Genomic DNA, 27,398 nt, shown 5'->3' with positions numbered 1-27,398 from the left:
CAAAAAAAAAAAAAAAAAAGGAAATCTCGCAAGACATATATGTGTTTTCAGACACTCATAGCTAGCTACTTCAAAATCTCGCGAACAAAACTCTCTACTCCACTCATATTTGAACGTTTAAGGTGTGGAGAATTGTGATAGGACAGGGTAGCTCCAAAGCTACGTTTCTTGATAAAATCTCTCCCCACATCTCTCCTTCTATAGGCTGTAGAGAAATTGAAGTGATCAAAATTTGCGTTGGGGTAGAGTTTTCAATAACCAAGAGCTTTCCGTTGCAGTTGAGGAGCCTGGCTGTAGCATCGAACTTTAATAGATTCGGCAGTCCTTTGACTCCTTCCCACAGCTTCCCTTGCTTGTTAACTTGAATTCCGTTTCGTCTTGGATTAAAAGCGTATAGCTGTTTTCCAATAACACATGAAGTTGAATAGTCGAAGTCACCCATTGAGGCTTCATCATCTCTTTCCATTCGATGTGTCTCTGTGTCGAAAACTGTGCAAGAAAGGCCTCTGTTGCTGATGAAGTAAATCTTGCGGCCTAGAACAACTTGTTGGCACATTGACGGGAGATTCACTGGGTCTGGAGCCGATGCTAATTTGAGCACTTGCCATTTATTGGGGTTGTCGGGGATGCTAGGTCTAAAGATTCGATGAATCCTGTTTGTTTACATCCTCCAATGACATAAAGCTTGTGATCGATGACAGCTGTCTCAGGACATGAGTGAATTGCATTCATCTTGGAAACAGAAAGAGACTTGTAAGTAGCACAATCAAAACAGAGAACTTCTGAAGTTGTCTTCTTGGCAAGAGTGGAACCACCAATTGAGTAGATCTTGGAACCGGCACTCACAATCGAATCATTACCTCCACAAAAAGGAATAGCAGGGGTTAAAATCAACACATATTCATTCTTGTATGGTTTCTTGTGTATTGCAAACCACTCTTGAAGATATCTCGAGGTAGAAGAAGATCCTAGTATCGCAACATATATAACATCCTCCAAATTCTTGATAAGCGACCTTTCTTTGAAGATATCTCTGGATTCAATGAAAGCATGAAGCTGTTTAGATGATCTTGACACTAAAGGATGATCGGAGAGAGGAAGTCTTGCGATGCAAGATTCCATGAGTTCTCGTTCGTGGAAGATCATGATTTCTTTCTCTCTTCTTATCAAAACTCAAACTCATTTTTCTTGTGAGTTCGAATGAAGCAAGAAGATGAACTGTAGAAGAGATTTGATTAATTGATCGAGAAGTGAAGGGAAGACTATGATGATGAGATAGAGAGATGAAGATGAAGAGAATGACGATGATAGACGACTGAGAATGCAATTATATTACTCCGCTACGGGCAAATATTGGGGTTAAATTGAAACTCGGGCAAATATTGGGGGCTAAATTTACATCCTTGAGACTAACGGTGCGTTCTTTTTGTCCTTAACATGTAATATAGTTATAGTTATTAACGAATTTGTTTGTATATTTTATATAAAAAAAAAATTGTTTGAATATATCACTATTTTGATTGGCGAGTTTCCGATGCATCGTCGTCGTAGTATTTGACACTACATCATTTGAGAGAGAGAGACAGAGGATCAAATTCTCGGGGACTCCTCTAGCTTGATTAAAAAATCTCCATTACTCTCCCTTCGGAGACACAGCAACAGCAAGAGAAGGTACTTTCGCGATTCCATTACCTTCGTCAAGTTTTTTTTTTAGGGGTTTTGGAAGCTAATCCTTTTTGGGGGTTTCTCAATCAAAATCTTTGTTCCCTTTCAGTCGATCCGTCTTTGGGTTTAGGTTTGATAATTTAGCGAATTCCTAATCTCTGTTGCTGCACGATTAGGGTTTTGAGAATTTTCGTGAATTTCTTGACAATTACAGTTTCTTGGCCTTCCGGGGTTATAAATTTAATCCAAAGCAGATTCGTTTTTAGGGATTCGATTTCGATTATCTGAAAATTGGTTTTTGATTCAATTTGTTTATCAGGATGATACAGGAAAGAAGGGTTAATTGGATAGAAGAAGAATATAGTTTGGAATTGGATTTGGCTGACGTGGAGGTTTTGAAGAATCTGATTTGGGGGGAAGGAGCCAATGACGTGGTGTTGTTGACCATTGACGACGTTGAAGGATAACGAGACGGAGGAGTTCATTTGCAGGGTATACGAAACTTGTACAACTCTAAAAATTTCTCAGACTTGCTAGGTTCTCTCATCTTGGGAGCTAGCTATGTCGATTCTGTGTTCTCATCTTGCTAGGAGGCTTCAGATGCTGCTGCACAAAAGAGATGGACGTTAAGCGATTTCGACATTCGGAAGCCTTTTGGTCGAGGAAAGTTCGGTCACGTCTACCTCGCCAGAGAAAAACGGGTCAGTACATATTCTTGTGGTTTTATGTTCTTCTTCTACAGGACTCTTAAGACTTAACGTTCTTTCTGATGTATATAATAATGTATGGTTTTATATATATGAAACAGAGCAATCACATTGTGGCTCTCAAGGTTCTTTTCAAGAGCCAGCTTCAACAATCTCAAGTTGAACATCAGCTCAGAAGAGAAGTCGAGATTCAGTCTCATCTTCGCCACCCTAATATACTCAGGCTCTACGGTTACTTCTATGATCAAGTATGTCACAATTGTTTTGTTTTTCTCCTCCTTTTTCTATTCAAAGATACAAGTTCGTTTTTTTAATCTAACTTCTTCAATTGTTGCAGAAACGAGTTTATTTGATACTTGAATATGCTGCTAGGGGTGAGCTCTATAAAGAATTACAGAGATGCAAATTCTTTAGCGAGAGACGTGCTGCAACTGTTAGTTCTTCCTTCTACCTTTTTTTTTTTTACCTCTCAAACTAATTTGTTGTTGAAAAACTGATATCCTTATGTGTTCGTTGTGGCAGTATGTTGCGTCGTTGGCGAGGGCTCTCATCTATTGCCATGGCAAGCATGTGATACACAGAGATATTAAACCTGAAAATGTGTTAATTGGTGCTCAGGTGATATAAGCTTTTAACCTTTTTTTCTTGTAGTAAGTAACACCTATCCATTTGATTGTGAAACTTAGCTAAGTCTTAACATTTATGGATTCTTTAACTATCAGGGTGAGCTCAAAGTTGCAGACTTTGGTTGGTCAGTACACACATTTAACCGCAGAAGGACAATGTGTGGCACACTAGATTACCTTCCTCCTGAGATGGGTAATGTTGGAACACTTGAAATGAATTAAAGTTAGCTCTTCTGTGATGATCTAAATTCTTTTTTATTAAATCTCAAGTCTCACGTATTTCCTTATTGTATAATATATATATATATAGATGCTTGTCAAGGAGTCAATCTCAAGTCACGCTTTCAGTTCTAACTGTTTTTTGGCAATCTCGAGCCAAACTGTTATCTAGAAAGACAAGAACTACCGTTGTGTAGGTGTATCAATCTTCTTTATTATTATTTTTTTGCTCATTCATGTTTCGAATAAATTGTATCCCAATAAAAATCTCAAGTATCATGTAGTATGTTCTATTTTTTTTGCTTATTTCTGTATTATGTAGTATGTTCTATGTCATTAACGGAAGCAGGAAACTCTACAAAGTGTTTTCTTACTTGTCTAATCTGAAGCAAGCTTTGTGATATAGCAAAATAAACAATCCATAAAAAATAAAGAAAACAAAACGATGATCGATCAAAGAGTAGCAGCAAAAGCATGTGTTAAATCAAAATGTTCCTCATTGGTTGTAAACACAACGTCAAACCACTCAAGAGTCCCCCAAATCTCTCCTTGTTCCGGTCTTTCAATCGTAATCTCCGCACACCAAATATTTGTTTTCTGATAACGCTTGTTATACCCCACCTTCTCCAGCCAGAAAAAAGCAATTTTTCCACCATAATTCACGCATTTAAAAGTAGGAACACAATAACTACGAAAGCCAAACAATTTCTCCAAACCCTTCAACTCTCTCCACAATTTTGCCTCAGAGTCATACCAATCGATCCTCCAGCTATAAAAACGATAAAGCACGTTGTCGATCACACATCGAGATGATAAGTTACCACCTCTAGCCAACGATGATTGTCCTTCTCTCCATCTACCTTTATGCAGCTCGTAAAGCCCATGTGTCCGCATAGATTCTACGTATACATTCCCATCATAACCTATACTTTCGCAACTAGAGAATTCCCTACATACTTCCTCGCCAGGACTAGACACAAACTCCCAAGTTTGAGTCTTTGGATCGAATACCTCCATCCAGTTAGTTGCATCCAGATCTGTGCAGCCTCCTGCTACATATATTTTTCCATCAAGAACGCAAGCAGATGGGTTTACACGTTCAGCACGCATGCTTACAGCCTCACGCCATGTGTGAGAGCGACAGTCCATGACCATAACGCTAGAAGATGCATTGTTCTTTATTAAACTGCCAATGACATAAATATTGGAACCAACCAGTGCAACTCCTGGCAAGTGCTCGGGAAGAGAATCGGGANTCCATCCAGTTAGTTGCATCCAGATCTGTGCAGCCTCCTGCTACATATACTTTTCCATCAAGAACGCAAGCAGATGGGTTTACACGTTCAGCACGCATGCTTACAGCCTCACGCCATGTGTGAGAGCGACAGTCCATGACCATAACGCTAGAAGATGCATTGTTCTTTATTAAGCTGCCAATGACATAAAAATTGGAACCAACCAGTGCAACTCCTGGCAAGTGCTCGGGAAGAGAATCGGGAGATAAAATTGGGACCAAAACGTTCCTTGAGCTCTTTGGTTTCCGACAAAGAGTAAACATACGTAGTGGGTGGTTAGAAACGGTAAAGAATCGTAAGCACACGTAGAGAATATTCTCTGTGCGGCATAAGAGGTTTCGGGTTTGGTAAAGCTTGGCTGAAGTAAGGAAAGAGCGGAATCTCTTGGAGACTAAGGAGAGCATCGGGTAGTACATTCTTGAGACACGAGCTAGACAATTTAATACCAAATCATCAGGAAGCATCAGAAAACCAAACGTCGTCATCCTTCTTCTTTTAAGCGGTGGCTCTTCTCCGTTTGACATTAACAAAGTCTTGAAACGTTTTAGCTTTCTCCTATAATAATCTCTTCCGATCCTCATCCACTACGGTTATATATACAATATACTACAGTTCCTCAAAAAAGGAAACTCTTATGTCCTTGACTCATTATACTTTTATAGCTTTCTTTTGTAAATAAATAAATATTAATAAATGTAAATAACAAAGCTTTATCACCGTGTTAAGGAAAAAGTATCCTTTATACCGCGTAAAATATTTGTTCATTATCCTGTAAATAATATTATTGTTATGTATCTTATTTATGTTTTTCTATAAAAAAAAGTATCTTCTATAACTATTTAAAAGGAAAAAATAGTATATATAAAATTTACAACCAGATCACCCAATATCTAACTATCAAATCACTGATTTCAAGATTTTTAGTCTACAATTTAATGAATCTAAAGGGTTTATCCAATCATTAATTTGTACATCCATATAAGGTAAAAAAAAAAACAAGTTCTAACTGTTTTTGGCAATCGTGAGCCAAACTGTTATCTAGAAAGACAAGAACACCATTGTGTAGGTGTATGAATCTTCTTTGTTATTATTTTTTTGCTCATTCATTTTTCGAATAATGTGTATCTCAAGTATCTGTAATTCTGTATTATGTAGTATGTTCTATGTCATTAACGGGAGCAGGAAACTCTACAAAGTGTTTTCTTACTTGTCTAATCTCAAGCAAGCTCTGTTGTGATATAGCAAAATAAACAATCCCTTAAAAAATAAAGAAAATAAAACGATGATCAATCAAAGAGTAGCAGCAAAAGCATGTGTTAAATCAAAATGTTCCTCATTGGTTGTAAACACAACGTCAAACCACTCAAGAGTCCCCCAAATCTCTCCTTTTTCGCGTCTTTCAATCGTAATTTCCGCACACCAAATATTTGTTTTCTGATAACGCTGGTTAACGTACACCTTCTCCCGCCAGAAAACAGCAATTTTTCCACCAGAACTACGAATGCCAAACAATTTCTCCAAACCCTTCAACTTTCTCCACAATTTTGCCTCAGAGTCATACCAATGGATGATCCAGCTTCTAGAACGATAAAGAACATTGTCGATCACACATTGAGATGATAAGCTACCACCGTTAGTCATCGATAATTGTCCTTTTCTCCATCTACCTTTATGCAGCTCGTAAAGCCCATGTGTCTGCATAGATTCTACGTATACATTCCCATCATAACCTATACTTTCGCAACTAGAAAATTCCCTACATACTTCCTCGCCAGGACTAGACACAAACTCCCAACTTTGAGTCTTTGTATCGAATACCTCCATCCAGTTAGTTGCATCCAGATTACTGCTGCCTCCTGCTACATATATTTTTCCATCAAGAACGCAAGCAGATGGGTCCACACGTTCAGCACGCATGCTTTCAGCCTCACGCCATATGTGAGACAGTGAGAGCGACAGTCCATGACCATAACGCTAGAAGATGCATTGTTCATTATTAAGCCGCCAATGACATAAATATTAGAACCAACCAGTGCAACATCTGGCAAGAGAATCGGGAGATAAAATTGGGTTGTGACTATTTTTACTAACACTCGCACATGCTCCTCACGTGCCAAGGGAGAGAGAGCTTGTCTTGAAACCTCTGATTGCATCAGAGTCTCTTCCATACTTGAAAGAGTATTCCTGCATTTGGGTCACTTATTCACACCTTCATTATCAAACGATCTCCTAAATATGATTAAGATCCAAATTGAATTTGTCACGTTAACCATATCAAATAAACTCACGAAAATGTTGTTTACTTTCTTGAAGGGATTCTTGGCATAAGTTTTTTTTTTTTTGTTGTGGTGTAGAAAGAAAAAACGCTATATTGATATGCTAATTTGTTTTGTATCTGGTGAAAGATTATTTATAGAGGTCGTAATAATTAGGTTTATGTTTAAAAGAAAGCCTAGAATATTGTGGTGATCAAAGTTAAAGATCTTTTTGCAATCTAAAATGAATGCTAAATATATATATATATATATTTAATATAATAGTCATATTTGTAGAATCTTTCGTCCAATAATTTTTTTTGATATAATTATTTTAAGTTTTTAACACAAAGATTTGATTTTGATTGCACGCTTTATTGATTAGCATTTAATCGTTCTCTTTGTTATCCTTATTTAGGAAATTGGAGATATTGTTTGTTTCTATTCTCGATTTTAAGCTAATACTATGTATATTTCTTCAATAAATGTATGAAATATTTCTTAATTTTAAAAGAAAACTATATATTGATTAAGCCGAGATAATTTAGGTATAACACATTTTTTCTTTTATTGACATTAACCTTGATTTTGAGAGGATTTTATTACAAAGTTTATTTTTAAGTTTTAATAATTATACAAATGGCAATGGATTAATTATACAAATCTTATAAATAAAAGGTTAGAACACAGAATGTATTTCAAAAATGTTAATTTATATATAACATGAGTTCTTAATAGTTTCCATCCTACCATATTTTATTTAAAAATATAGTATTATTAGTTATAGATGAGATATTGTCCTCATGAATAGTGTGCAAATCATGAACACTTATCTTATCCGACTAAAGGAGAATCAAGAGCTTGGTTTGAAAATCTACTTTTTGACTCGCTAAAAAGCTCTTAGACGGGAGACCGGAGTGAACCAACAATCAAAGGAACACAAAAACCATTTAAAAAATATAATTTATATAAATAATAAATTTTGTGTTGTAAAATATATTGAGACTGCCATTTGATATAAGTTTTAATATAAATATTTATTTTAAAATATTTGAGACTGTCATTTGTAAAAAAAAAAATTATATATAAATAATTAATTTTATTTTCATTCATTAATTATTATTTTAATACAACAAAAACTAATAACTTAATAATTTAGTAAATTATTTTGCGATCCATTAATATCCTAAAATATTTTCTAGACGAACCAAATGAAATATATGAATGAGGAATTTGTTGGTTTTGTTGTTGATCATTCCGCTTTGGTATAATCTGTGCTTGTTCAATCTCAAAATATCCACGAATATTTGGATGTAGAGTATTCAAGTCACAAAATAACATTAGAAAAAAATGTGTTACATGACACAATGGCAAGCGTATATGTATGGCGTTCTTTTTAGAGGTATTTGGTCTCCGACAAAGAGTAAACACACACAGTGGTGGTTAGAAACGTTAAAGAATCGTAAGAAAAGAGCGGAATCTCTTGGAGACCAAGGAGAGAATTGTTTAGTAAATTCTTGAGACACGAGCTAGACAATTTAATACCAAATCATTAGGAAGCATCAGAATAAGCGGTGGCTCTTCTCCGTTAGACATTAACAAAGTCTTGGAACGTTTTAGCTTTCTCTCCATCTCTAATATAATAACTAGATACTAACCCGCGGAAAAACGCGGGTTCAACTTTTTTTAATGAAAATTTGTAATAATTTATTTTGTAATTATGTTATTTATAATGGTTTTTGATTTAAAATTTGATTTGCTTATATTATAATTATTTTATTTTTTAATTATTAATTTTTAAAATCTAAGCTGTTATCTATTTTATTCAATTAGATTTTTGATAATAAAATTTAACCTGGAATTTTTTTTAAATAAAATTTGTAGTTGTAGATTTTATTTGATTAAATTTTTAAAATCTTAGCTTTTATTTTTTTTTTAAAGTACAAATTAGTTTTGATTCTAATAGATTATTTTTACTTTTCTATAATTTATTTTATTTGATGTGACCCCAAATTTTGTTTTTAATTAATTATATTTATTTAATTAATTAATTAATCTTAATTAAGTTTTTCTAATGACAATTGAATGTAATTTTTTACACTTTTTAAAGTTTGTTTCATATTTGTACTTCTCAATTATTATAGTAAGATAATCCCTTGACCACTACGATCATATATATATACACACTCCTAATCGGTTCTGGAAAAACAATTGGGAATTTTTATCTCATTGACTCATTCGGAGATACTTTAGCGTTCTATTGTAAATAAACAAATGTTAAAAAAGGTGTATTATATAACTAGTAGTTTACTGAATCTCATGAAGTGTCATCATATATATTAGAGTAGCTGAAGTGATATAACTTTAAAGATTTCATTACCGATTAAAAATTTCCATCTTGTGATTTTTTATATAGAAAGGAAAAGTGAAGCATGAATGTAGTTGTTGGTCTGTTGTTCAAAAAAAAAAAAGAATGTAGTTGTTGGTCTAGTTTTATGAAAAGGGTAGTAACGACAAACATAAACTCTCGGTTTCTCTCTTCTCAATAGCATAACTTCACAACAACTTTGTATCTTTAACAAAAAAAGTTCACGAGAACAATGATACCGTCTTACCTATATGATCCAACCTCCCTGGGGTCAAAATTACAAATGAAGAAATGAAGTTTCGCCAAACATTAGTCAGACACCACGGTGGTTCCTTTAGGAGGGTTCATGAAGCTGGGCTGGTTCGTCGATGACAGCATCCGCGCCCACATTCTGTCTGTAATCACAACTTTGTTTTGCTTCTCCGTTATTCGCTTCCCAGAGAAAAGAAGAGAATAAAGGATTAAAAAAAATGAGAAGTTGATAATCTAATGACATGGATAGATATTTAGGCAAAGAGAAACTAACGTTAAAGGGAATGTATGTATGCCTTCCATTAACAAGACCAGAGACAAAGCCGGTATAGCCAGCCATTGCACCATGGACTGCGCTTTGGGCGAGGAGAGTTGAGTAGACGTTGTCGGAAGCATTGGCTGGAATAGCTCGGATCATATACGTCGGATCTGAAAAATGGTTTGAATCATTATTCATATTTCATGAACTAATATAGTAGCTTGAGTTGAATTTGAAGAGGCAAACGTACCAATGTATTTGAGAGTAATGTCCAACACACTCTGCTTCGCAAAGTGCTCCTGTTACAAAAAGGCAGAAAAGGAAAATAATAAACCCACAGAATTTTCGCGTCTTCTAGATGAATATATGGGACTGAAATTTCAATATAGATACCTTGATTTTAAGACTCATCCATAGTCCTACATCTTTAAGGAGCTTGTTTCCTGAAGCATCTTGCTGTTCAACGCTCTCTGCAACAAGATCCTGCCCTGCACCTTCAGCAACCACTATAACCATGTGGCCATTTTCCCTGAGCCGTTTTGCAATGAACTCATAAAGCCCTCCTTTGCCTTCAAGATAAAAAGGTGACTCGGGAATCAGACAGCAGTCGACATCTCGACTAGCCAGTGTAGCATACATTGCAATGAACCCTGAAAGACATAGATTAGATAAAAGAGTTGGGAAAAACATCATTAAAGAAGATACTTTTGTGGTCTACTTTTAGTATACATCTTCTGTGAACTTACCACTGTAGCGACCCATTAGCTTGACAAGTCCGATACCATTTTCCACACTGGTCGCTTCAACATGCGCTGCATTAATAGCACGTTGAGCCTCCTCAACCGCACTATCAAATCCAAAGGATTTGTCAATGACCTGAATCAGAGATACTATCAAATCAAGCTACTTGCGAACTAGCCAGAACGGGAGAAGAGGTTAAAGGTTGAGAGTGCAAACTACAATTATGAAAATCTTGGACTTACTGGAATGTCGTTATCAATGGTTTTTGGTATTCCTGCAACTGCAACTTTAAGTCCACGACGCCTAATTTCCTGCAGAATCAGTCAAAAACAACTGCTTCACCCAACTTAAAAGTCATTTCGATGTTAATAGGTACACGAACATCACTGCTTTACCAGTCCAGTTATTAGGAAGCCTCTTTATGCTTTCTAGCAGACAAACATTCATTTTAATGAGGGTAGAATGTCTTCCATGGAATTTAATTAGACAGTTCTCTTCATAAAATGATTTACATAGGTACTATCCAACAATAATACACAACATTTCACTAACCTTATATATTGCACTTGCTCCTTTTTGGGTTCCATCACCTCCAATAATGTAAACCTATATATCACAAATAAAGCAACTCACTGTTATTAGTAGAACTGCTCTCCATAGCACACAAAAAACTGAAATAACTAAACTAAATTATTCTCGAATACCTGATTTATTCCACGATCTTGTATGTTGTCGACAATCTTCGATGTATCATGTCCCCCTCGGGAGGTTCCTAGTATGGTTCCCCCGCGCTTGTGGATGTCACTCACTGTCTTCGGTGTTAGTGCAACAGTATTTTTGGAATAGAACCCACGAAACCCGCACTGCAGTATTGAAACAAATCCTACTCAACCAATAATAGCTAAACTATAATTTGCTTTCCATTTTAATTTGCACCAGTTACTAGAGGTTATAGTTTCCATAGGTATATTAAAACTGCCATAGCTCTATTACACTATGCAATAGCAGTTACAGAACAAAGTATTCGGTCTACAAGTTTGTGCCACAATGAGATTATCATCTCCAGAAAATACCGTCAAAAAGCAGAAATTGAACTCACATCCACACCAATCACTTCTGTAACACCATACATAAAATGAAGACCACACACGATCTCCCTGATTACTGTATTAAGCCCGGGGCATAGGCCACCGCATGTAACAATACATGCACGCACATCAGCTGACTTGAAATACACCTAAACACAATATTAAAACCATACATCAGCAGGTTTTACATCGTAAGATGAGGAAGCTACATAGCACAGGAAACTCATGGACGAGGGGAAAATACCTTTTGGCGAGGTCCTGCACGTCTAAAGTGTGTCCCTCTAGGAGAATCCTTGTGAACAACAATCTATAAATGACACGAAAAGAAAAAATTAGCAACATGCTGCTAACATATCACATACGCAGAGAACAAAAGGCCAAAACGTAAGAAAAGAACGCAGCAGTGAGTTTTCACCTTTTCCTGGACTGTATCATCCTCATCAACAAAATACTGCCTGAAAAAAAATCACAGAAGATGAACCCAATTAACTGACCATCATCATCTCTAACAATCAATCAAGTTCACAAGTACAATCAGCTCAACTCACCTAACTACTGAATAAGCAGGATTCGATTGCAACGGGTTTGGATACGTCTGTAACACCACCAAGAACATAAAAATGACATAAGCAGAAGTGATTTACAAAGAAATGAAAAATATAACTGAATTTGAAATGGACTAATTATACATATCATAATTCTAATTCAGTCGTTCCATTATTCTATATAGTATAAATGATGTATCCTTAGGGTTTCACTACAGATAGTGTATCAATAGATCTAGTCAAACATATTCAACTACGAGTAGGCATATGTGCACCAATCCATAACCACGTTGACATTGATTTAACATTTGTATTGCACTATGAGAATAATATAATATATATATTTATGTAATTCTCCATGATAGCAACCGGATCTCATCTAAATCCCAAATTACAATAACCCGAATCAACCGGAGACTACTAAAAAATAGGGATACAAATCCAATTATACAGAACAACAACAATTTTGCATTTGCTATATACACGGACCAAATCGGCGACGATACCAAATTCGTAAGTCTATACACAAACGATCCAGGAAGATGACGATTTGAAAAGAAAGACAAAAAAATCAGTGGAATCGTATCGAGATAGAGAAAGGAAGTACTAATACGGGGAGATCGTGAATGTAATCGCTCAAGTGAGGAACATCTTCGAGCACGTAACCAGCAGGACCTTCCACTAACTTAATCTGCTCATCGTCGCCATTGGAAGCCATCGAAGACCTTGTACTTCTTTCTGTTTTCTTTTTCTCCGGTGACGTAAAGCGAATGTGAATTTGAAGCGTATTGCAATGTGTGTATTTTTTTTTTTAATTCTCAGAGCTCAGAGTGGTATAGAAGTTAGAAGAGAACAAAAGGGGTTTTTTTTCGAAACTAGAAAGCGACGTCGTTTTCGAACCTTTTATCGGACATTTCCGCAATACCAGCGGAAAACGACGGCTGGTTTTTCCAATTGTCACTTTCTGGTTTTCCGATGTACATTTTATTAAAGTTTGTAATTATCCAGTTTCAAAAAATAAAAGAAATCTACAAGGCAAATAGAAAGATCATATATATTTATATTTTTTTCTATACTAAGTATCTAAAAATCAGATTAATATATTGTACATGGCAAAGAGAAAGATCATATATGTTGAAATATTAGCATTTACCAATTATTTTGTATTAAAAAATGGCAAGCTAATGTATTGCAGGATTGTCAAAATGGGTAAATAAATACTCAATTTGTCCTAGATTTTACCGGGTTTGGATTATGTTTTTAAATGGGTTTTGGTGAGATAGTACAACACATTGGATTTGTGGGTTTAATAGGTTAACCCACTAGGATAATAGGATTTATCCATAGATTAATCAATAGATAGTATAAAATTACAAATATGTAAGATATCTGAAATATATGTTAGGATTTTCTTCTGTTTTATGTGTTACTATATATTAGTATTTTTTTAATGCTAGTTATTATTGTTATTTATTATAATGTTGTTAATATTTTTTTTTTCAAATCATCATTTCTAAACAATAAAATGGAAAACAAAGTCAAAGAAATGCATATAAAGAAGATTTAAGAGATTTTTCATCTTTTTATAATGGTTTTAGGATTGTAGGTTGCTTTTTCTATTTTAATACACATGTATTTTATTTTAATTTATTACTATGAAAATTTTAGTTGGTTTTATAATTATATGGTACATTTTTAAAAGAAAATATTTTATTTAATTTATATATAGGTAACCCATATAAGTATATAACTTATTAAGCTAATGAGTTTTATGATTTTGGGTTTGGATATATAAATCTCAAGATTCGCAACCAATAAAATAAATAGATGGGCACCAAAATGTTCAACCGATATGGATTTGGATCGGGTTATCCATTTTGACATTCGATAACATCACTAGTTTAAAAACGAAACTATATGTCACAATGAGAATTATTCAAATATTTATATCTCTCATATAAAAAACATATCAAACTTCTACTCATATATTTAAGAAAACTCATATGAGTAGAAGTTTTGAAATGAACAATCACTATATAAAAATTAATCTAATAACAAATAAATCAAAGTAATGGATATCGATTTGACTGAGCAAACAAATTTTGGCGTTACATCTTGCATGCTTTACATTTACATCAATTGTTGGAAAGTAAAATTGGCGTTACGTTTCGCATGCTTTATATTTATACCGATGTTTGAAAAGCAAAATTGGCGTTAGGTTTTGCATGCTTTACATTTATACCGATGTTTGAAAAGCAAAATTGGCGTTACGTTTTGCATGCTTTACATTTATACCAATTGTTGAAAAGTAAAATTAGTGTTACGTTTTGCGTGCTTTTTTTACATTTACATTGAATGTTGGAAAGCAAAATTGGCTTTATCTTTTGCATGCTTTATATTTACATCGAATATTGTATTTTTATAACAAATTTGACGTTACATTGTTGCATGTTTTACATTTTGCATCGACTGTTAAAAAGCAAATTTGACGTTACGTTTCGCTTAACTTACATTTATGTGTTAATTGTCGGCTTCCAACAAATTATTAAATATAATTATAATAACTTTTGAGACTCACTTTTTATAGATTTATAAATTATTTTCAGTGAAAAATAATTTTCGTGAATTTATATTCATTAATTTATATTACTACAAAAGTTTTCAATCAAAGTTTAACCATAATTTATTTTTAAAAATTCACTTTGGAATTTGTTAAATTTAATTTTATAATCAGTTATCTAATTACACATGTTTTTTTTTTTGAATTTTCAAAAAAAAATTAAGAACTACAGTATCAAACAATATTAACTCCACTAACCCCATTAAAATCTCTAACCTTAAAAATCTAAATAAAACATTAATTAAGGTTGTCAAAAAAAAAAACATTAATTAAGCTTTTTTACCCCTAAATGATGAACTATTGATTTTGAACGGAGACTGACTTCTCGGCTTCCTCCATGAAATAATCATACAACCATTAATTAGCGAGAAACCTCTCCACTAATCTGATAAGTAATATTAATAATCTCAATATTTTTAAAAATTTTAATTATTTATAAATGAGAATTGTCTTTGTATTTGTACCTACTAATTTATATATCTTCCCCCAACCTTTGTCTCTCTCTCTTCATCTTCCTCCCTCATGCCCCCTTCTTCTTCTCGATCCATCTCTCTCTCTCTCGTTTTCCTTCTCTCTGTTCCCTAGTCCATCGATTTACATAACCCTCTTTCAGATTCTTCTTCTTCTTTGACTTTTTTTTGACACCCGTTGTCTCCTTTCCCCTTCCATCGATTTAGGGTTTCCGATTTCCTCTTTTTTTATTTTATTGGTTTCCTTCTCCTTCTGCAATTTCCCCGTAATCTACTCGCTCTTCTTCCCTGGTTAGGTTTCGATTTCATCTTCACCGAGGAGAGGCTTCTGATCCGATCTCCCTAGCGTGCGAAGCGAGATGTATTCGTGCTTCTCTTTGGCTTGGATCGCCTAGGATTTTTCAATCGTGTTATGATGGTTGGTACTCAAAGTTTAGGTGGTTCGTTGCCGCCTCTTAATTCTCCTAAAAGCTATGGAATTACGAAGCCTCTCTCGCTTGCTGGTCCTTCCTCTACGGATATCAAGCGTAATGTCGAGCTGGAGAAGGTAAAAAGCTTTGTTTTTTTTTCTTTTTGTTTCACCATTAATCTTCTTATTCGACTGTTGTTAAGGATTCCATGTTTACGTTTCTGGCTACCTAATAGTACTTGGTTGACGAGGGACTCTATGAGAGCGAGGAGGATACCATGCGTAGAGAGGAAGTTCTGGCGCGCATTGATCAGGTTACTCACTCACTTTCTCTCTGTTGATTGTTTGCTCTGTATTTACATAGGAAAGTCTTCTTCTTTCATAGTTGTACTAATTGAGTTTTCAACATCAACAACAATTGTATATTGAAAATTTTGTTTTCTAAAAAGAAATTGTCGTTTAGGCTGCACTGTATTGCGTCTTACTCTTGTGGGTATTGGGGTTAGCTTACTTCATAGTTCAATATGTAATAAACAACAATTATCTATTGAAAATTTTGTTATTTTAAAGAAATTGTCGTTTTGGCTTCACTGTATTGCGTCTTACTCGTGTATGATCTGGTTGTGGGTATTGGGGTTAGCTTACTTCATAGTTCAATATGTAATAAACTTGGTCTTAGATTGTTTTTAACTTTTAAGTTTTCTTCACATGCTGTTCATTATGCTTTTTGTTCCTTCCTCTCACATTTTTCTACACACACTTGTTTTTAGATTGTAAAGCACTGGGTGAAACAGTTAACGCAGCAAAGAGGATATACAGAACAGATGGTAGAGGATGCAAATGCTGTCATTTTCACCTTTGGATCCTACCGGCTTGGCGTAAGTGCTACATGTTTACCATTGCGTTGCTTTTATCTTGAAGCTAACATGCTATCGTACTTTTGGATTTATAATTATGGTTTACTCTAGATTCTGTTTTTGGTCTCTAAATGCAATCCTATTCTATTCTGTGAGGCTGAACAAACTACAATTTGTTCACTTGCAGGTACATGGGCCCGGGGCTGACATTGATACTCTGTGCGTTGGGCCATCTTATGTTAATCGGGAGGTGACTCTTGCTATTTACCTTTATTGATTCAATTTTTTTTTTGGTTTTTCTTAGTTCTTAACGCTCACTTTTACAGGAGGATTTCTTCATCATCTTGCATAACATATTGGCTGAGATGGAAGAAGTGACTGAGCTTCATCCTGTTCCTGACGCCCACGTTCCAGTCATGAAATTTAAGTTTCAAGGAATACCAATTGATCTACTCTATGCTAGCATATCACTTTTAGTTGTGCCACAGGTAATTCATCTGTATATTGAATCTATGTTTTTCGGTTTTTGCTCTGCTGTAGGGGTGTTACATTGTTGGGCTTGTTTGCATGTTGATGGCAACAGATAGTGGACTACTATTCCTCCATGACTTATATATAGAGAATGTTTTACTTATTTCTGGCTTGAGATAGAGTTGATTAGTTTGTAGGCGTTTTTGTGTATCGGTTTTGATTTGTATATGAAAATTGAGGGCCATATGCGGCGGTAGTTTACAATTTCTTGCTGAATCGAAACTCTTGTTTTCGTGGATTTGGTTTATCAACAGGATCTGGATATCTCCAGCTCGACTGTGCTGTGTGATGTTGATGAGCCAACCGTTCGAAGTCTTAATGGTTGTAGAGTTGCTGATCAGATTCTTAAACTCGTTCCAAATTTTGAGGTAAACTTGCAGTAGGCCAGTCATTATGTTAATTTATTAATGAACTTTGGTTGCATTCTCTTATCTTTGTGCAATTGTAGCACTTCCGGACAACATTAAGATGCCTGAAGTACTGGGCTAAAAAGCGTGGCGTATATTCAAATGTAAGATCTTAACTTTCTACATACTGTTGTTATTGTAAATTGTCCATGTCTGAGATCTTTCATGTTTCTCATATTGAGCAGGTGACTGGATTTCTTGGCGGTGTAAACTGGGCACTTTTGGTTGCTCGTGTGTGCCAGCTCTATCCAAATGCAATTCCTAGTATGCTAGTGTCTCGTTTTTTCAGAGTATATACTCAATGGCGGTGGCCGAACCCAGTCATGCTTTGTGCAATAGAAGAGGATGAGCTTGGATTTCCTGTCTGGGACCCTCGAAAAAATCATCGAGACCGCTATCACCTTATGCCAATAATAACTCCAGCTTACCCATGCATGAATTCTAGTTACAATGTCTCTCAGAGCACTCTTCGCGTTATGACAGAGCAGTTCCAGTTTGGTAACACAATCTTACAGGTAAGAAAGCAATTTTTTGTCTTGTTTTCTCATTCATACATTCAGGATCCTATACTTAAGCATGACTCTTAATGCAGGAGATCGAATTAAATAAACAGCACTGGAGCTCTCTGTTTGAACAATATATGTTTTTCGAGGCATATAAAAACTACCTTCAGGTTGATATAGTGGCAGCAGAGGCAGAAGATTTGTTGGCTTGGAAGGGTTGGGTGGAATCGCGGTNAACTTGCAGTAGGCCAGTCATTATGTTAATTTATTAATGAACTTTGGTTGCATTCTCTTATCTTTGTGCAATTGTAGCACTTCCGGACAACATTAAGATGCCTGAAGTACTGGGCTAAAAAGCGTGGCGTATATTCAAATGTAAGATCTTAACTTTCTACATACTGTTGTTATTGTAAATTGTCCATGTCTGAGATCTTTCATGTTTCTCATATTGAGCAGGTGACTGGATTTCTTGGCGGTGTAAACTGGGCACTTTTGGTTGCTCGTGTGTGCCAGCTCTATCCAAATGCAATTCCTAGTATGCTAGTGTCTCGTTTTTTCAGAGTATATACTCAATGGCGGTGGCCGAACCCAGTCATGCTTTGTGCAATAGAAGAGGATGAGCTTGGATTTCCTGTCTGGGACCCTCGAAAAAATCATCGAGACCGCTATCACCTTATGCCAATAATAACTCCAGCTTACCCATGCATGAATTCTAGTTACAATGTCTCTCAGAGCACTCTTCGCGTTATGACAGAGCAGTTCCAGTTTGGTAACACAATCTTGCAGGTAAGAAAGCAAAAAAATTGTCTTGTTTTCTCAACCATACATTCAGGATCCTGTACTTAATCATGACTTTTAAAGCAGGAGATCGAATTAAATAAACAGCATTGGAGCTCTCTATTTGAACAATATATGTTTTTCGAGGCATATAAAAACTACCTTCAGGTTGATATAGTGGCTGCAGAGGCAGAAGATTTGTTGGCTTGGAAGGGTTGGGTGGAATCGCGGTTCAGACAGCTGACCTTAAAGGTTTATAGCCTCCTCTGTTTATTTGATTTTACAGCATTAAACCTGGTGTCTTTTCAGTGTTTATTCATATATATTTTTTGGTTGAAAATAAAAGAATTTATTAAATGGTTTTTGATTTCGTTTCTTTTCATTCAATAATGCAGATAGAAAGAGACACTAATGGGATGTTAATGTGCCATCCCCAACCAAATGAGTATGTAGACACGTCTAGGCAGTTTCTGCATTGTGCCTTTTTCATGGGTTTGCAGAGGGCAGAGGGAGTTGGTGGTCAAGAATGTCAACAGTTTGATATACGTGGTACGGTCGATGAGTTCAGACAAGAAGTAAACATGTATGTTTTCTGGAAACCTGGGATGGATGTGTTCGTTTCTCATGTTCGTAGACGACAGCTTCCACCTTTTGTTTTCCCAAATGGATATCGAAGGCCTCGGCAGTCCAGGCACCAAAATCAACAGGGTGGAAAATCTGGTGAAGATGGCACCGTTTCTCATACCGGCTCTGTGGTAGAGAGGAATGCTAAGAGAAAGAATGATAATGAAATGATGGATACGAGGCCAGAGAAACCTGAGAAGCGTGCATCTCTTAGTCCACAGAGTTTAGACATAGTCTCACCTGAAAATGGTGCTATCACTACTGGTTGGACTCCTCCTATTTGTAACGTTAGAAGGCCCCCTGGTGAGGAAATAGAGGCTGAAAATTTGAACTCTGAGAGTACTGAACTGACTAACTTTGCTGGAAATGAGTGCATCTCTGGCCGCGGGCAAGTTTTGGAACTAGATAGTACTGCTTTAGTTCAAGAATGCTCTGATCCAGCTGAGCCTTTGGGAAAGTGCGTGACACCTGATTCTAGTGATATGATAGCACTTGGAAGCGTACAGGAAGAAATTTTAGATAGTGATTTGAGGTCTGTATCAATCAGTGGTACCAACTCTCAACTGCTTCCAAGTCTTCTTGATAGGAAGAGAGGTGTAGTCGATGAAGTTGAGAGAGAATCAAAGATATTTAGTGGGACGAGGACAACTGGACAAGTTGCTGATAGTGTTCAGCCGAGCAGATCCTGCGGGCAGAACTGTGATTATGAGGTGAGTTTCTTGGTTATGAGGGTTCTGTTGTGTTATTAAAAAATTGTCCATAATTTCTTCATCATGTAGGGCATATTGTCTTTACAGGGTTTCGGGTTTCCTGCTGCGAATTCAGATCCTTTTGTTGGAAAGGATAGTTTGTACCCTCAAAGTGGCATGTCAGAAGACCTTAAGGTTATTAAGCTAATTTACAGTTGCTGGCATAAGTTTAGTTCTTTTGAAAAAATCGTCTAGGTGGTTAAAAAATCAACTGCACGCTACATTGAATCTCATACTGGTTCCATAGTGTCAAGAAACATAAGATGGAGCTAAGTTTGAAATTTAGTTGGTAGTCCATTTATCCAAAGCAGAACTACCTCTGAGGTCAATATTTCTGCTGTGTTTTCACTTGCCTTGTGTGGTTTCTGCTGCATACCGCCTAACTAGTGTATATATATTGGTTGGCAGGTCCTGCACTGCAAAGCAACTCCACTTGAAACTTATTTGAATCTGACTTTCCTTTCTTTCCTTGTGTTTTGTAAAAAATACAACTAACTTGTTTTTGTTGCTTGTAATCTTGTTTTGTGTTAGTCAAACTCTTTGGTCAGCGGGATGGAGAAGCCAGAAGACAGAGCTAGGTCAGAATCTCTGCAGAAGTCACAGATAAGGCATGTGTGCTATGCAAAGTCATGATTTCTTTATGCTATTGTTGTTGTTTTTTTTTGGTTTCATTGGTACTGTTATAGCACAAGCAGGTTAAGCTTAAAGTCCACTGTGTGAACGTCCTCTAGGCTATTGACGTGATAACCAGACTCATCAAGAAAACGGGAATATCAACTCAAGTGGTAGCGGTGGACATGCGACAATCAGAAACCTTTTGGTAAGTGAATTTAATATGAAATAAGAAAAAGAAAAAAAGAACAAAAAAAAAGTTAAAAAGAAATTTGAAAAAAAAAGTCCAAAAAAAAAAAAGAAAAGATATAAGTAAAAAAAAAAAAAATCAAAAGAGGAGAGATGGTATAAGCAGGAAGGATGGTTTTTGTTTTGGTGGTGGTATTTTGAGTGAGAGCTTGGACGGCCAATATGCGTCATGGAGGTGGGATCATCACTCAACTAGAAGTAAGGAAGTGACTTATATAATGTGGGGATGGTGAAATTTTTTCTCTTTTTTCTTCTTTTTTTTTTTTCTCTTAATTGTATTTGGCTGCTTCAGACTCTGGTCCTCTTTAGGACTTTGACTTGAATCGTTGTGTTTTCTGTTTTATTTTGTGGTTTATGTATATAAAGATCTATGCCTCCATGTCTCTTTTTTTGGAGTTTTGCTGTCAATTAAGTGAGTAATTTACAGTGAAAGGCGTTTAAATTAGAGGATTCTGATCTAATACGAAATGACGAACGTGTAATCTGCGTCTGAAGAAGACTCCTATAGTTCTCTCTGTTTTTTTTGGTGGAATTGATCACTGCTAAATGGCAATGCTCTGCCTTTGCCTCAAGACAAGGTTTATTTAAAAGGATAGAAAATCAATCGCTGTATTGGAATAATTGGTTGTTGAACCAAGAGAAGAAAGTATCTAAACTTTAAATGTGTCTGATCTGCAGATCATTGGAGTTTCAATCTCTTACATAGATTTAGCACTATAATGGAGCACACGAATGGTTCGAGTTTCTCCTAAGACAAAACACTTTAAACTGTAAAACTGTAAACCACTCGCATGGATTTAGCTCTGTATTGAAACTTCTCCATAGTGAATCACTACACACAATGATATGTTAGTGTACTGTCATTCTTCACGTTTAAGCTATGTTCTATATTGATTAAAAAAAAAGAAATAGAAAAATAGAATCTTATGAAAGCCTCATAGTGTGCAAAATAGTTAAATAGAAAATATTATTTTTATTGGATATTCTCTGCATGCATAAATTTATTAAAAATAATCGCATTATAAGGTAATTTAACTAACAAACAAAAAGGAATCATAAACTCATTCTTAAATATTCGCATCAACGTCTTTATTTGGTCTGATCTAAATTTAATTTCTTTCTTTGTGTCTTCTATGATAAGACAAAAATCTAGAGTTCTAAGTTCCAACCCCTCTAGATTTTTAGTGGGATTTGGTGGAGAGATGCTATACTTCGTCTTCGTCTTTGCCTACATATTTGGATAAAGCTTTTACGGAAACTTTTGACTTGTTCGACTACCAATCTAGCTAGCTAGTTACAATTGGTCTTACCAGATATAATAAATGTTATATTCCATCTTTGCCGTATTTTCAATGCAATCGAAGTATAATTTATTTGATAAGTAGATTATAGCTATGGTTATGTGTTTCAAACACATTAGGCATTATAGGCGTTCAGATTTTGTCGTTTCATAAACAGCCAGAGCATATTAAACGACAAAGATAATATTATTAGTATATATACAACAACAACAACGCATATACATAATATGAATACAAACGCACGCACGTATACGTTAGATTGCCAAAACAGGGTCAAGTCAATCAATTTAGGTCATGTGTTTTGAGCCAGTAATTTTAATTAATCTTTGACAGTCATCTTTTCTAACGTTAATAGTCAAAATTAATTAGTTAGAGCTTTTTTTTTTGCTAATTAATTAGTTACAGCCTTAGAGGCAAGTAATCTTGCATATATACTTTTAAGTTTTTCATGATAAAATAGATATATACAATATATATACGCCCTCACTCATATTGAAGATTGATTTTCCTACAATTTTATCCAAGCAGATCCGAAACACGATCATGGATTACACAAAAGGAAAAATAAAAACCTTGAAAACTAGGATATTTATATATACTACTACTCCAAGGAGAAATTAGAAAGTCAAAAACATGACTACGAAAGTTACCTATTAATTATTATACTATGATTTTTTTGATATTTTTGTAAACCGGAAAGTAACGCTCTGATGAAACTAAATTTCCTGAGCCATCATCCACTTCTGCAACCTCAGCTGTCTATAGAACCTCTGTATAAACTCCTCCGCAGCTCTGTCCACGTGGCAGCTTTCCATCGTACCTGTGCTGCTAGCTACGTCCGGAAACACGGCCGACGTCACGTGTCGGTCCCAGATGGAGTCACGAACCTTGGGGAGTGTGTTGTACCGTATATACGCTTGGCGTTGGCGCTTGTTGATGAGCGGTTTGTTGTGAGACCCATTGCTACGTCGTCCTTTGCTGACGGTTGTGGCGTAGGAACGTCTCGGCGGGGTGCTGCTGCAGCTGAACTCGTAGTCAAGCTGGATCGGGACAGGGGAGATGTACGATGACCGGACGTCTTGACGGCAAGTGATACGGGAGTGGGAGGTTGAAACAGCGTCGTTTAAGGATTTGCGTAGGATCTTGCCACGTTTCGCGAGTAGCTGTGGATCGAGGGTGGTTAGGAGTTTGTGACGTGAGGCGTCTGAAACCTTCTGGATGGTGAAGTGGATTAGCTTCGCCAGGCTCGAGAGCTTCTTCGTCGTGACTGTTGAACAAACCTCCATCGTGTCGAGTGTTTGCATATGTGCGTTTGTGTGAGAGAGGGTTTGGCTTAGGGGGTTGGAGAGAGATGGGATTTTAAAGAGAATAAAGTGGGATTAATGAAGAAACTGATGATAGCTAGTCTTTATATAACGGAAAACATTATATTTATTTCGCTATGGGAGTATTATGGTAAATTAAAGAAGTCGATGGGTCCAAAAGTTTATCTCAACCGTTAAAAAAACATTCTCAAACATTTTATTAAAGAGACTTAAGTTTTAGTCTCCCCATTAAGTCAATATTCATGATCTTATCGTAGTTTCAAGCTAATTTAACTAAGGATAGATATAAGTCCATGTATTCTTTCGTTTTAGGCTGTGGTTATAAAATTTTGCAAGTAACTACAGTTTGATAGCATTCATGTTAGAGCTTCTTTGCTAGATGACGATTTTTAAAATTAAATTTGGCAAAATGTATGCAATGCAAAATTGTAAATAAGAAATATATAGTATGGTTTTTTAACTTTGGTTTAAATAAACGAATTCATATACAGTATAATTAGTTCCTCGTAAATCACGTGTTGGAACACTGTTGCAAATATATCGTATACTGAAAATTGACTCGATTAGTAGGGGGAAAAAAAAATTTACATTTTAAAGTTAAACAATATTTAAATAGTGTAATGATAACAGCTGCATTATAGTACAAATTTTATTTGAACCGTGTCTGTCTTTTATGGATTTTAATATTTTAGTCACCTTTTCTTTTTCGATGTCTTTACTTTATTTACATTTCTTTGTCAGGTAGGAAAAAAATAAAGAAAGGAGAGATATATTAAACTAACTTTTTTTAAAAAAAATGGTTATGTAATTGTATTACTCTCTCTAAGTTGTTCGCATATGCAAAAAGTGTAATACGGGTAGGGATCCATTGGCCATACATTGTATTGTTTTTAATCAGAAAAGTTGATTTTGATTGCTTTATCGAAAGAGTTAAAATCTTATCGACATTAATTTAATTAATATTCTTTATGGAAAAGAAAATCATGAACTGTTTTCTTCCAAACTTGGATGTCTCGGCCTCCCAAGTTTCGTATAGATACTTCGACGGTCGACGCTGGCTTATAATAACATAAATTTTGGGATAGTTTCATACAGAAAAACTTTGAAAATTTTAATTAATGAAGAATATAGGCGACTTGTAAATTTATAATGTAACAAGAATGATTCAGTGATTCATCGTGGGTTGTGGATAATATAGCAAATAATTTCAGTTATACTCCTGTAATTTTAAAATCCAGTAAGAAAATAGTTTCGAATTTTTTTTAAAAATAACCACAATAAAATTAATTAATTTTAATTGAAATGTTGGTATTATAAAAGATAGGGGAAAACGATGGATTCATTTTTCCAAAAATAAATCTGTTGAAATTTACATGCATGTAATTCCCTCATTTTACCTGACTGGATTTGTTAGTTATGGAAAACAGTAAAAGTGTCATTTGATTGACTCTTTGTTACTTGCCAATAAACCCTCACGTAAAGTTAATAATGTAACTTTTTGGCTTCTTTTCACTTTCCCATGAAATTACTTGTTCGGAGCACTGTTAACCTATCATCATTTTTGATATAATAACGAGATAATCATTACACCTAGAAGAAGTATCAATGAGCTGGAGATATAAAATTTCGCATTATCCGACCTAAAATTAGGCCTAGATATTGTAAATATTCAGTCATTGTATTGAGCAATGAGTGCTTAATAATTTGAACAAAAAATTGTCATGATTAGTTTTACAATTTCTCCTTCTTTTCTATATAAAATAATGTATTTTTAAGGTTTATGCAATTTGATAGGGTTTGAGGACAATGATGGATATATGCAAAGGAAAGAAAATGGGTCCTACGGTAATGGAAAAAAAAACAAAGTGATTAAGAGAAACTTTTTACATTTTCCAATTTGACACCTTCTCAAGCAAGCCTTAATTAACAATATCTTATATAGATGAATGATATTTTACCTTGCTATATAATATCTACTTGCAACTAGCTTTTGTTTACGATTTAAGTTCTCTACCTCATAGCTATAGTGTCGTTGTGGTTTGGTTGAAACAAAATTTAAAAGAAGAAAAATTGTTGTATTTAGGAGAGTTCGATATATGTGCTCTGAAAGCCATAACCAATATAGCATCAAGATGTTTTAGGAATTATGCTTAAAGATAATCAATCTAGTCTTGAGAAGTTTGGTATATAGGTCGAGATATTCAATGGTAATATGCCTCTATTTACATTACTTTCACCAATATATGGTTTAAATATGGGGTCGGCATGTTTGGTGAAGTTTGGAAAAGGTCATATAAATATTTTAACTAGAGATCAGTATATATATACTTCAAAGTGAAAACCTAATACTTAACTTTGAATTTTGGTAGTCAGAACATCTTTACACATTAAAATAGTGGTGGCGGTGTTGAATTCAATTTTAGCAAGCCTGTAAATTAGGATTCGAGATCTGCGGAGTGTGCTTGATTCTAATACTATTTTATAATGTCACAGCCCCTTTTATTTTGGTTGATTCCATTTCCATCAGTTTACTTTTTCTCCCGTGAACCTCATAATTCCCATGATCATCGATCGATTTAATTACTATACATATAACCCAAAGAAATAACAAAAAAAAAAACAAAACAAAAAAGGTAAAATAATTCAAGCTATAAACACATAATCAGCGGTTGGTGAGTACAAATGCACACCGGATAATACGCAAATTTATTGAATTGAGAATGATCCAGATTCCAGAAGCACTTCCCGTGGCCAACATTATCCTTTCATATTTTAAGTAACAAAAAGATTGGTTATAATTTCACTTTGTGTTTATATATTCGTACGGTTGCTGTAGACTCTGGGTTAGCTAATGATGACTAAAACGATATAGGATCCCTACTTTGTTAGTAGTATAATTTAAATGGCTCGTTAATTTCTATTTTAGTGGAATATCTTTGCCAGTGTCGGATAGTGGGTTTGAAAAGTTTTGGTTTGGAAAGAAATACACAAATTACAATATAATATATACAGTTTACTTTTAATTTAGTGGTGTGCAACAAACTGAAATAGTTTTTCTTATCGCTCGCATGAAAAAAAAAAAACTATAGACATGAATATTGCTGAGTGCTGTAACATTCATTTGTTAAGACTATTAGTTATTTAGTTCCTTATAAGTTATATGTAACCAATAATCACCCAAAGAAATACAAGTCTCAAAATTGTTGGAAATTTTAGGTTTATACTAGAGGTAAAATATATATTGATCCGATCATTTCCGAAAAGTTTGATATCCATAATTTATGTGCACTTGCATGATATTTGGGAAAAACATATCATCTGAGTATGCATTTCTAGGGCCATCGTCATATTATGTAGAGAATTTGCGAGAGATTGATAAAAATGATATTGACTTTCATAAGAGACTGATACATTTATATAAAGAAATAGAGAAAGGCTATACTGACTTTCATTTACTTGGGTTGCGTTATGGGTTTCAAAAATATTTTTGAACCATACTTTGTCTTTGGGCTTGTATGTATTGGGTTGTAGTTTGTTGATATCTTAATGTTGGTTACATTTTTGATCCATTTGATTTGATTTATCCGTTTGGTCCATATTTGAATTGATTCTTCTTTCTTTCAAGTATGGGATTGATCGATTGCGGTAGTTCTAATACAAAGTTTTCCTAACCCAATTTCTTAGACTTCTCTGTTCTAGCAGGTTTAAGACAGCCCCATAATTTTTTTATTGCATATATACAATATTGCCATGCAAAAGAAAGCGATCATGAGAGCAAGAAGAATTCAAGCTCTTGACTCGATTTTTGGCATCAATTATTGTTTTATCAGAGAGCTGACTTTTTGGTATACAAATATAATGGCATTGATAAAAAATGGGAAGACAAGCAAGTCTTTGTTAGTATCATCAATCTACTGGCATGGGGAGGTCCATATGTAAATTTT

At 34.9% G+C, this 27,398-nt stretch overlaps 6 protein-coding genes and 1 pseudogene across 10 annotated transcripts; 2 read left to right on the top strand and 5 right to left on the bottom strand.

Moving 5' to 3' along the window:
• Window positions 104-1,122, bottom strand: LOC104733166 (F-box/kelch-repeat protein At4g14905-like). Its single transcript, XM_010452772.1, has 2 exons — window positions 666-1,122; window positions 104-588 (listed from the first exon to the last, which is right to left on the bottom strand). Exons 1-2 carry the CDS (start codon window positions 1,120-1,122, stop codon window positions 104-106), a joined length of 942 nt encoding a protein of 313 aa, XP_010451074.1.
• On the top strand, window positions 2,465-3,220 carry LOC104733165 (serine/threonine-protein kinase Aurora-1-like). The gene is made up of 4 exons (XM_019233471.1): window positions 2,465-2,620; window positions 2,710-2,805; window positions 2,895-2,990; window positions 3,095-3,220. The coding sequence occupies exons 1-4, from the start codon at window positions 2,465-2,467 to the stop codon at window positions 3,218-3,220; spliced, it is 474 nt and encodes a 157-aa protein (XP_019089016.1).
• On the bottom strand, window positions 3,671-5,093 carry LOC104733164 (putative F-box/kelch-repeat protein At3g43710). Its single transcript, XM_019233470.1, has 2 exons — window positions 4,581-5,093; window positions 3,671-4,336 (listed from the first exon to the last, which is right to left on the bottom strand). The coding sequence occupies exons 1-2, from the start codon at window positions 5,091-5,093 to the stop codon at window positions 3,671-3,673; spliced, it is 1,179 nt and encodes a 392-aa protein (XP_019089015.1).
• On the bottom strand, window positions 5,803-6,680 carry LOC104733163 (annotated as a pseudogene).
• LOC104729982 (ATP-dependent 6-phosphofructokinase 6-like) lies at window positions 9,232-12,880 on the bottom strand. Of its 2 annotated transcripts, none has more exons than XM_010449031.2 (13): window positions 12,628-12,880; window positions 12,024-12,070; window positions 11,891-11,930; window positions 11,720-11,782; window positions 11,487-11,624; window positions 11,092-11,250; window positions 10,940-10,993; window positions 10,630-10,698; window positions 10,393-10,522; window positions 10,040-10,296; window positions 9,897-9,945; window positions 9,662-9,816; window positions 9,232-9,567 (listed from the first exon to the last, which is right to left on the bottom strand). In XM_010449031.2, the coding sequence occupies exons 1-13, from the start codon at window positions 12,736-12,738 to the stop codon at window positions 9,445-9,447; spliced, it is 1,395 nt and encodes a 464-aa protein (XP_010447333.1). In that variant the 5' UTR covers window positions 12,739-12,880; the 3' UTR covers window positions 9,232-9,444. The 2 variants fall into 2 exon arrangements, with proteins under 2 accessions (XP_010447333.1, XP_010447334.1); XM_010449032.2 differs by having other exon boundaries at window positions 12,634-12,879.
• LOC104729981 (nuclear poly(A) polymerase 4-like) lies at window positions 15,126-21,273 on the top strand. Of its 4 annotated transcripts, XM_010449027.2 has the most exons (14): window positions 15,126-15,657; window positions 15,756-15,833; window positions 16,290-16,397; window positions 16,564-16,626; window positions 16,703-16,864; window positions 17,162-17,275; window positions 17,356-17,418; window positions 17,500-17,829; window positions 17,907-18,017; window positions 18,793-18,846; window positions 18,990-19,928; window positions 20,016-20,102; window positions 20,499-20,575; window positions 20,699-21,273. In XM_010449027.2, the coding sequence occupies exons 1-14, from the start codon at window positions 15,523-15,525 to the stop codon at window positions 20,709-20,711; spliced, it is 2,334 nt and encodes a 777-aa protein (XP_010447329.1). In that variant the 5' UTR covers window positions 15,126-15,522; the 3' UTR covers window positions 20,712-21,273. The 4 variants fall into 4 exon arrangements, with proteins under 4 accessions (XP_010447329.1, XP_010447332.1, XP_010447331.1 ...); XM_010449030.2 differs by lacking the exon at window positions 17,907-18,017 and having other exon boundaries at window positions 15,127-15,657; window positions 18,682-18,846; window positions 20,499-20,545; window positions 20,663-21,254; XM_010449029.2 differs by lacking the exon at window positions 17,907-18,017 and having other exon boundaries at window positions 15,127-15,657; window positions 18,682-18,846; window positions 20,499-20,545; window positions 20,654-21,254.
• LOC104729980 lies at window positions 22,593-23,502 on the bottom strand. The gene has a single exon (XM_010449026.1). The coding sequence runs from the start codon at window positions 23,431-23,433 to the stop codon at window positions 22,846-22,848; it is 588 nt and encodes a 195-aa protein (XP_010447328.1). The 5' UTR covers window positions 23,434-23,502; the 3' UTR covers window positions 22,593-22,845.

The sequence above is a fragment of the Camelina sativa genome, chromosome 12, assembly GCF_000633955.1.
Source record: "Camelina sativa cultivar DH55 chromosome 12, Cs, whole genome shotgun sequence".
Classification (NCBI taxonomy): domain Eukaryota; kingdom Viridiplantae; phylum Streptophyta; class Magnoliopsida; order Brassicales; family Brassicaceae; genus Camelina; species Camelina sativa.
The sequence above is the reverse complement of the archived record's forward strand: the minus strand, read 5'-3'. Positions and strand labels throughout refer to the sequence as shown.

What these genes read in the sequence shown, in the direction of transcription:
- LOC104729980 (XM_010449026.1), bottom strand. Translation starts at nt 23,433, where the DNA reads ATGCAAACACTCGACACGATGGAGGTTTGTTCAACAGTCACGACGAAG.
- LOC104733165 (XM_019233471.1), top strand. Translation starts at nt 2,465, where the DNA reads ATGAAACAGAGCAATCACATTGTGGCTCTCAAGGTTCTTTTCAAGAGC. An exon ending in ACGGTTACTTCTATGATCAA is followed by an intron (nt 2,621 to 2,709) that starts GTATGTCACAAT and finishes CAATTGTTGCAG; the next exon opens with AAACGAGTTTATTTGATACT. An exon ending in GCGAGAGACGTGCTGCAACT is followed by an intron (nt 2,806 to 2,894) that starts GTTAGTTCTTCC and finishes TCGTTGTGGCAG; the next exon opens with TATGTTGCGTCGTTGGCGAG.
- LOC104733164 (XM_019233470.1), bottom strand. Translation starts at nt 5,093, where the DNA reads ATGAGGATCGGAAGAGATTATTATAGGAGAAAGCTAAAACGTTTCAAG. An exon ending in GCTCTCACACATGGCGTGAG is followed by an intron (nt 4,337 to 4,580) that starts GCTGTAAGCATG and finishes ACATGGCGTGAG; the next exon opens with GCTGTAAGCATGCGTGCTGA.
- LOC104733166 (XM_010452772.1), bottom strand. Translation starts at nt 1,122, where the DNA reads ATGGAATCTTGCATCGCAAGACTTCCTCTCTCCGATCATCCTTTAGTG. An exon ending in GCTTTATGTCATTGGAGGAT is followed by an intron (nt 589 to 665) that starts GTAAACAAACAG and finishes TGCTCAAATTAG; the next exon opens with CATCGGCTCCAGACCCAGTG.
- LOC104729982 (XM_010449031.2), bottom strand. Translation starts at nt 12,738, where the DNA reads ATGGCTTCCAATGGCGACGATGAGCAGATTAAGTTAGTGGAAGGTCCT. An exon ending in TTCACGATCTCCCCGTATTA is followed by an intron (nt 12,071 to 12,627) that starts GTACTTCCTTTC and finishes GTGGTGTTACAG; the next exon opens with ACGTATCCAAACCCGTTGCA. An exon ending in CCTGCTTATTCAGTAGTTAG is followed by an intron (nt 11,931 to 12,023) that starts GTGAGTTGAGCT and finishes ATTTTTTTTCAG; the next exon opens with GCAGTATTTTGTTGATGAGG.
- LOC104729981 (XM_010449028.2), top strand. Translation starts at nt 15,523, where the DNA reads ATGATGGTTGGTACTCAAAGTTTAGGTGGTTCGTTGCCGCCTCTTAAT. An exon ending in CATCTTATGTTAATCGGGAG is followed by an intron (nt 16,627 to 16,702) that starts GTGACTCTTGCT and finishes TCACTTTTACAG; the next exon opens with GAGGATTTCTTCATCATCTT. An exon ending in GGCAGAACTGTGATTATGAG is followed by an intron (nt 19,929 to 20,015) that starts GTGAGTTTCTTG and finishes TTGTCTTTACAG; the next exon opens with GGTTTCGGGTTTCCTGCTGC.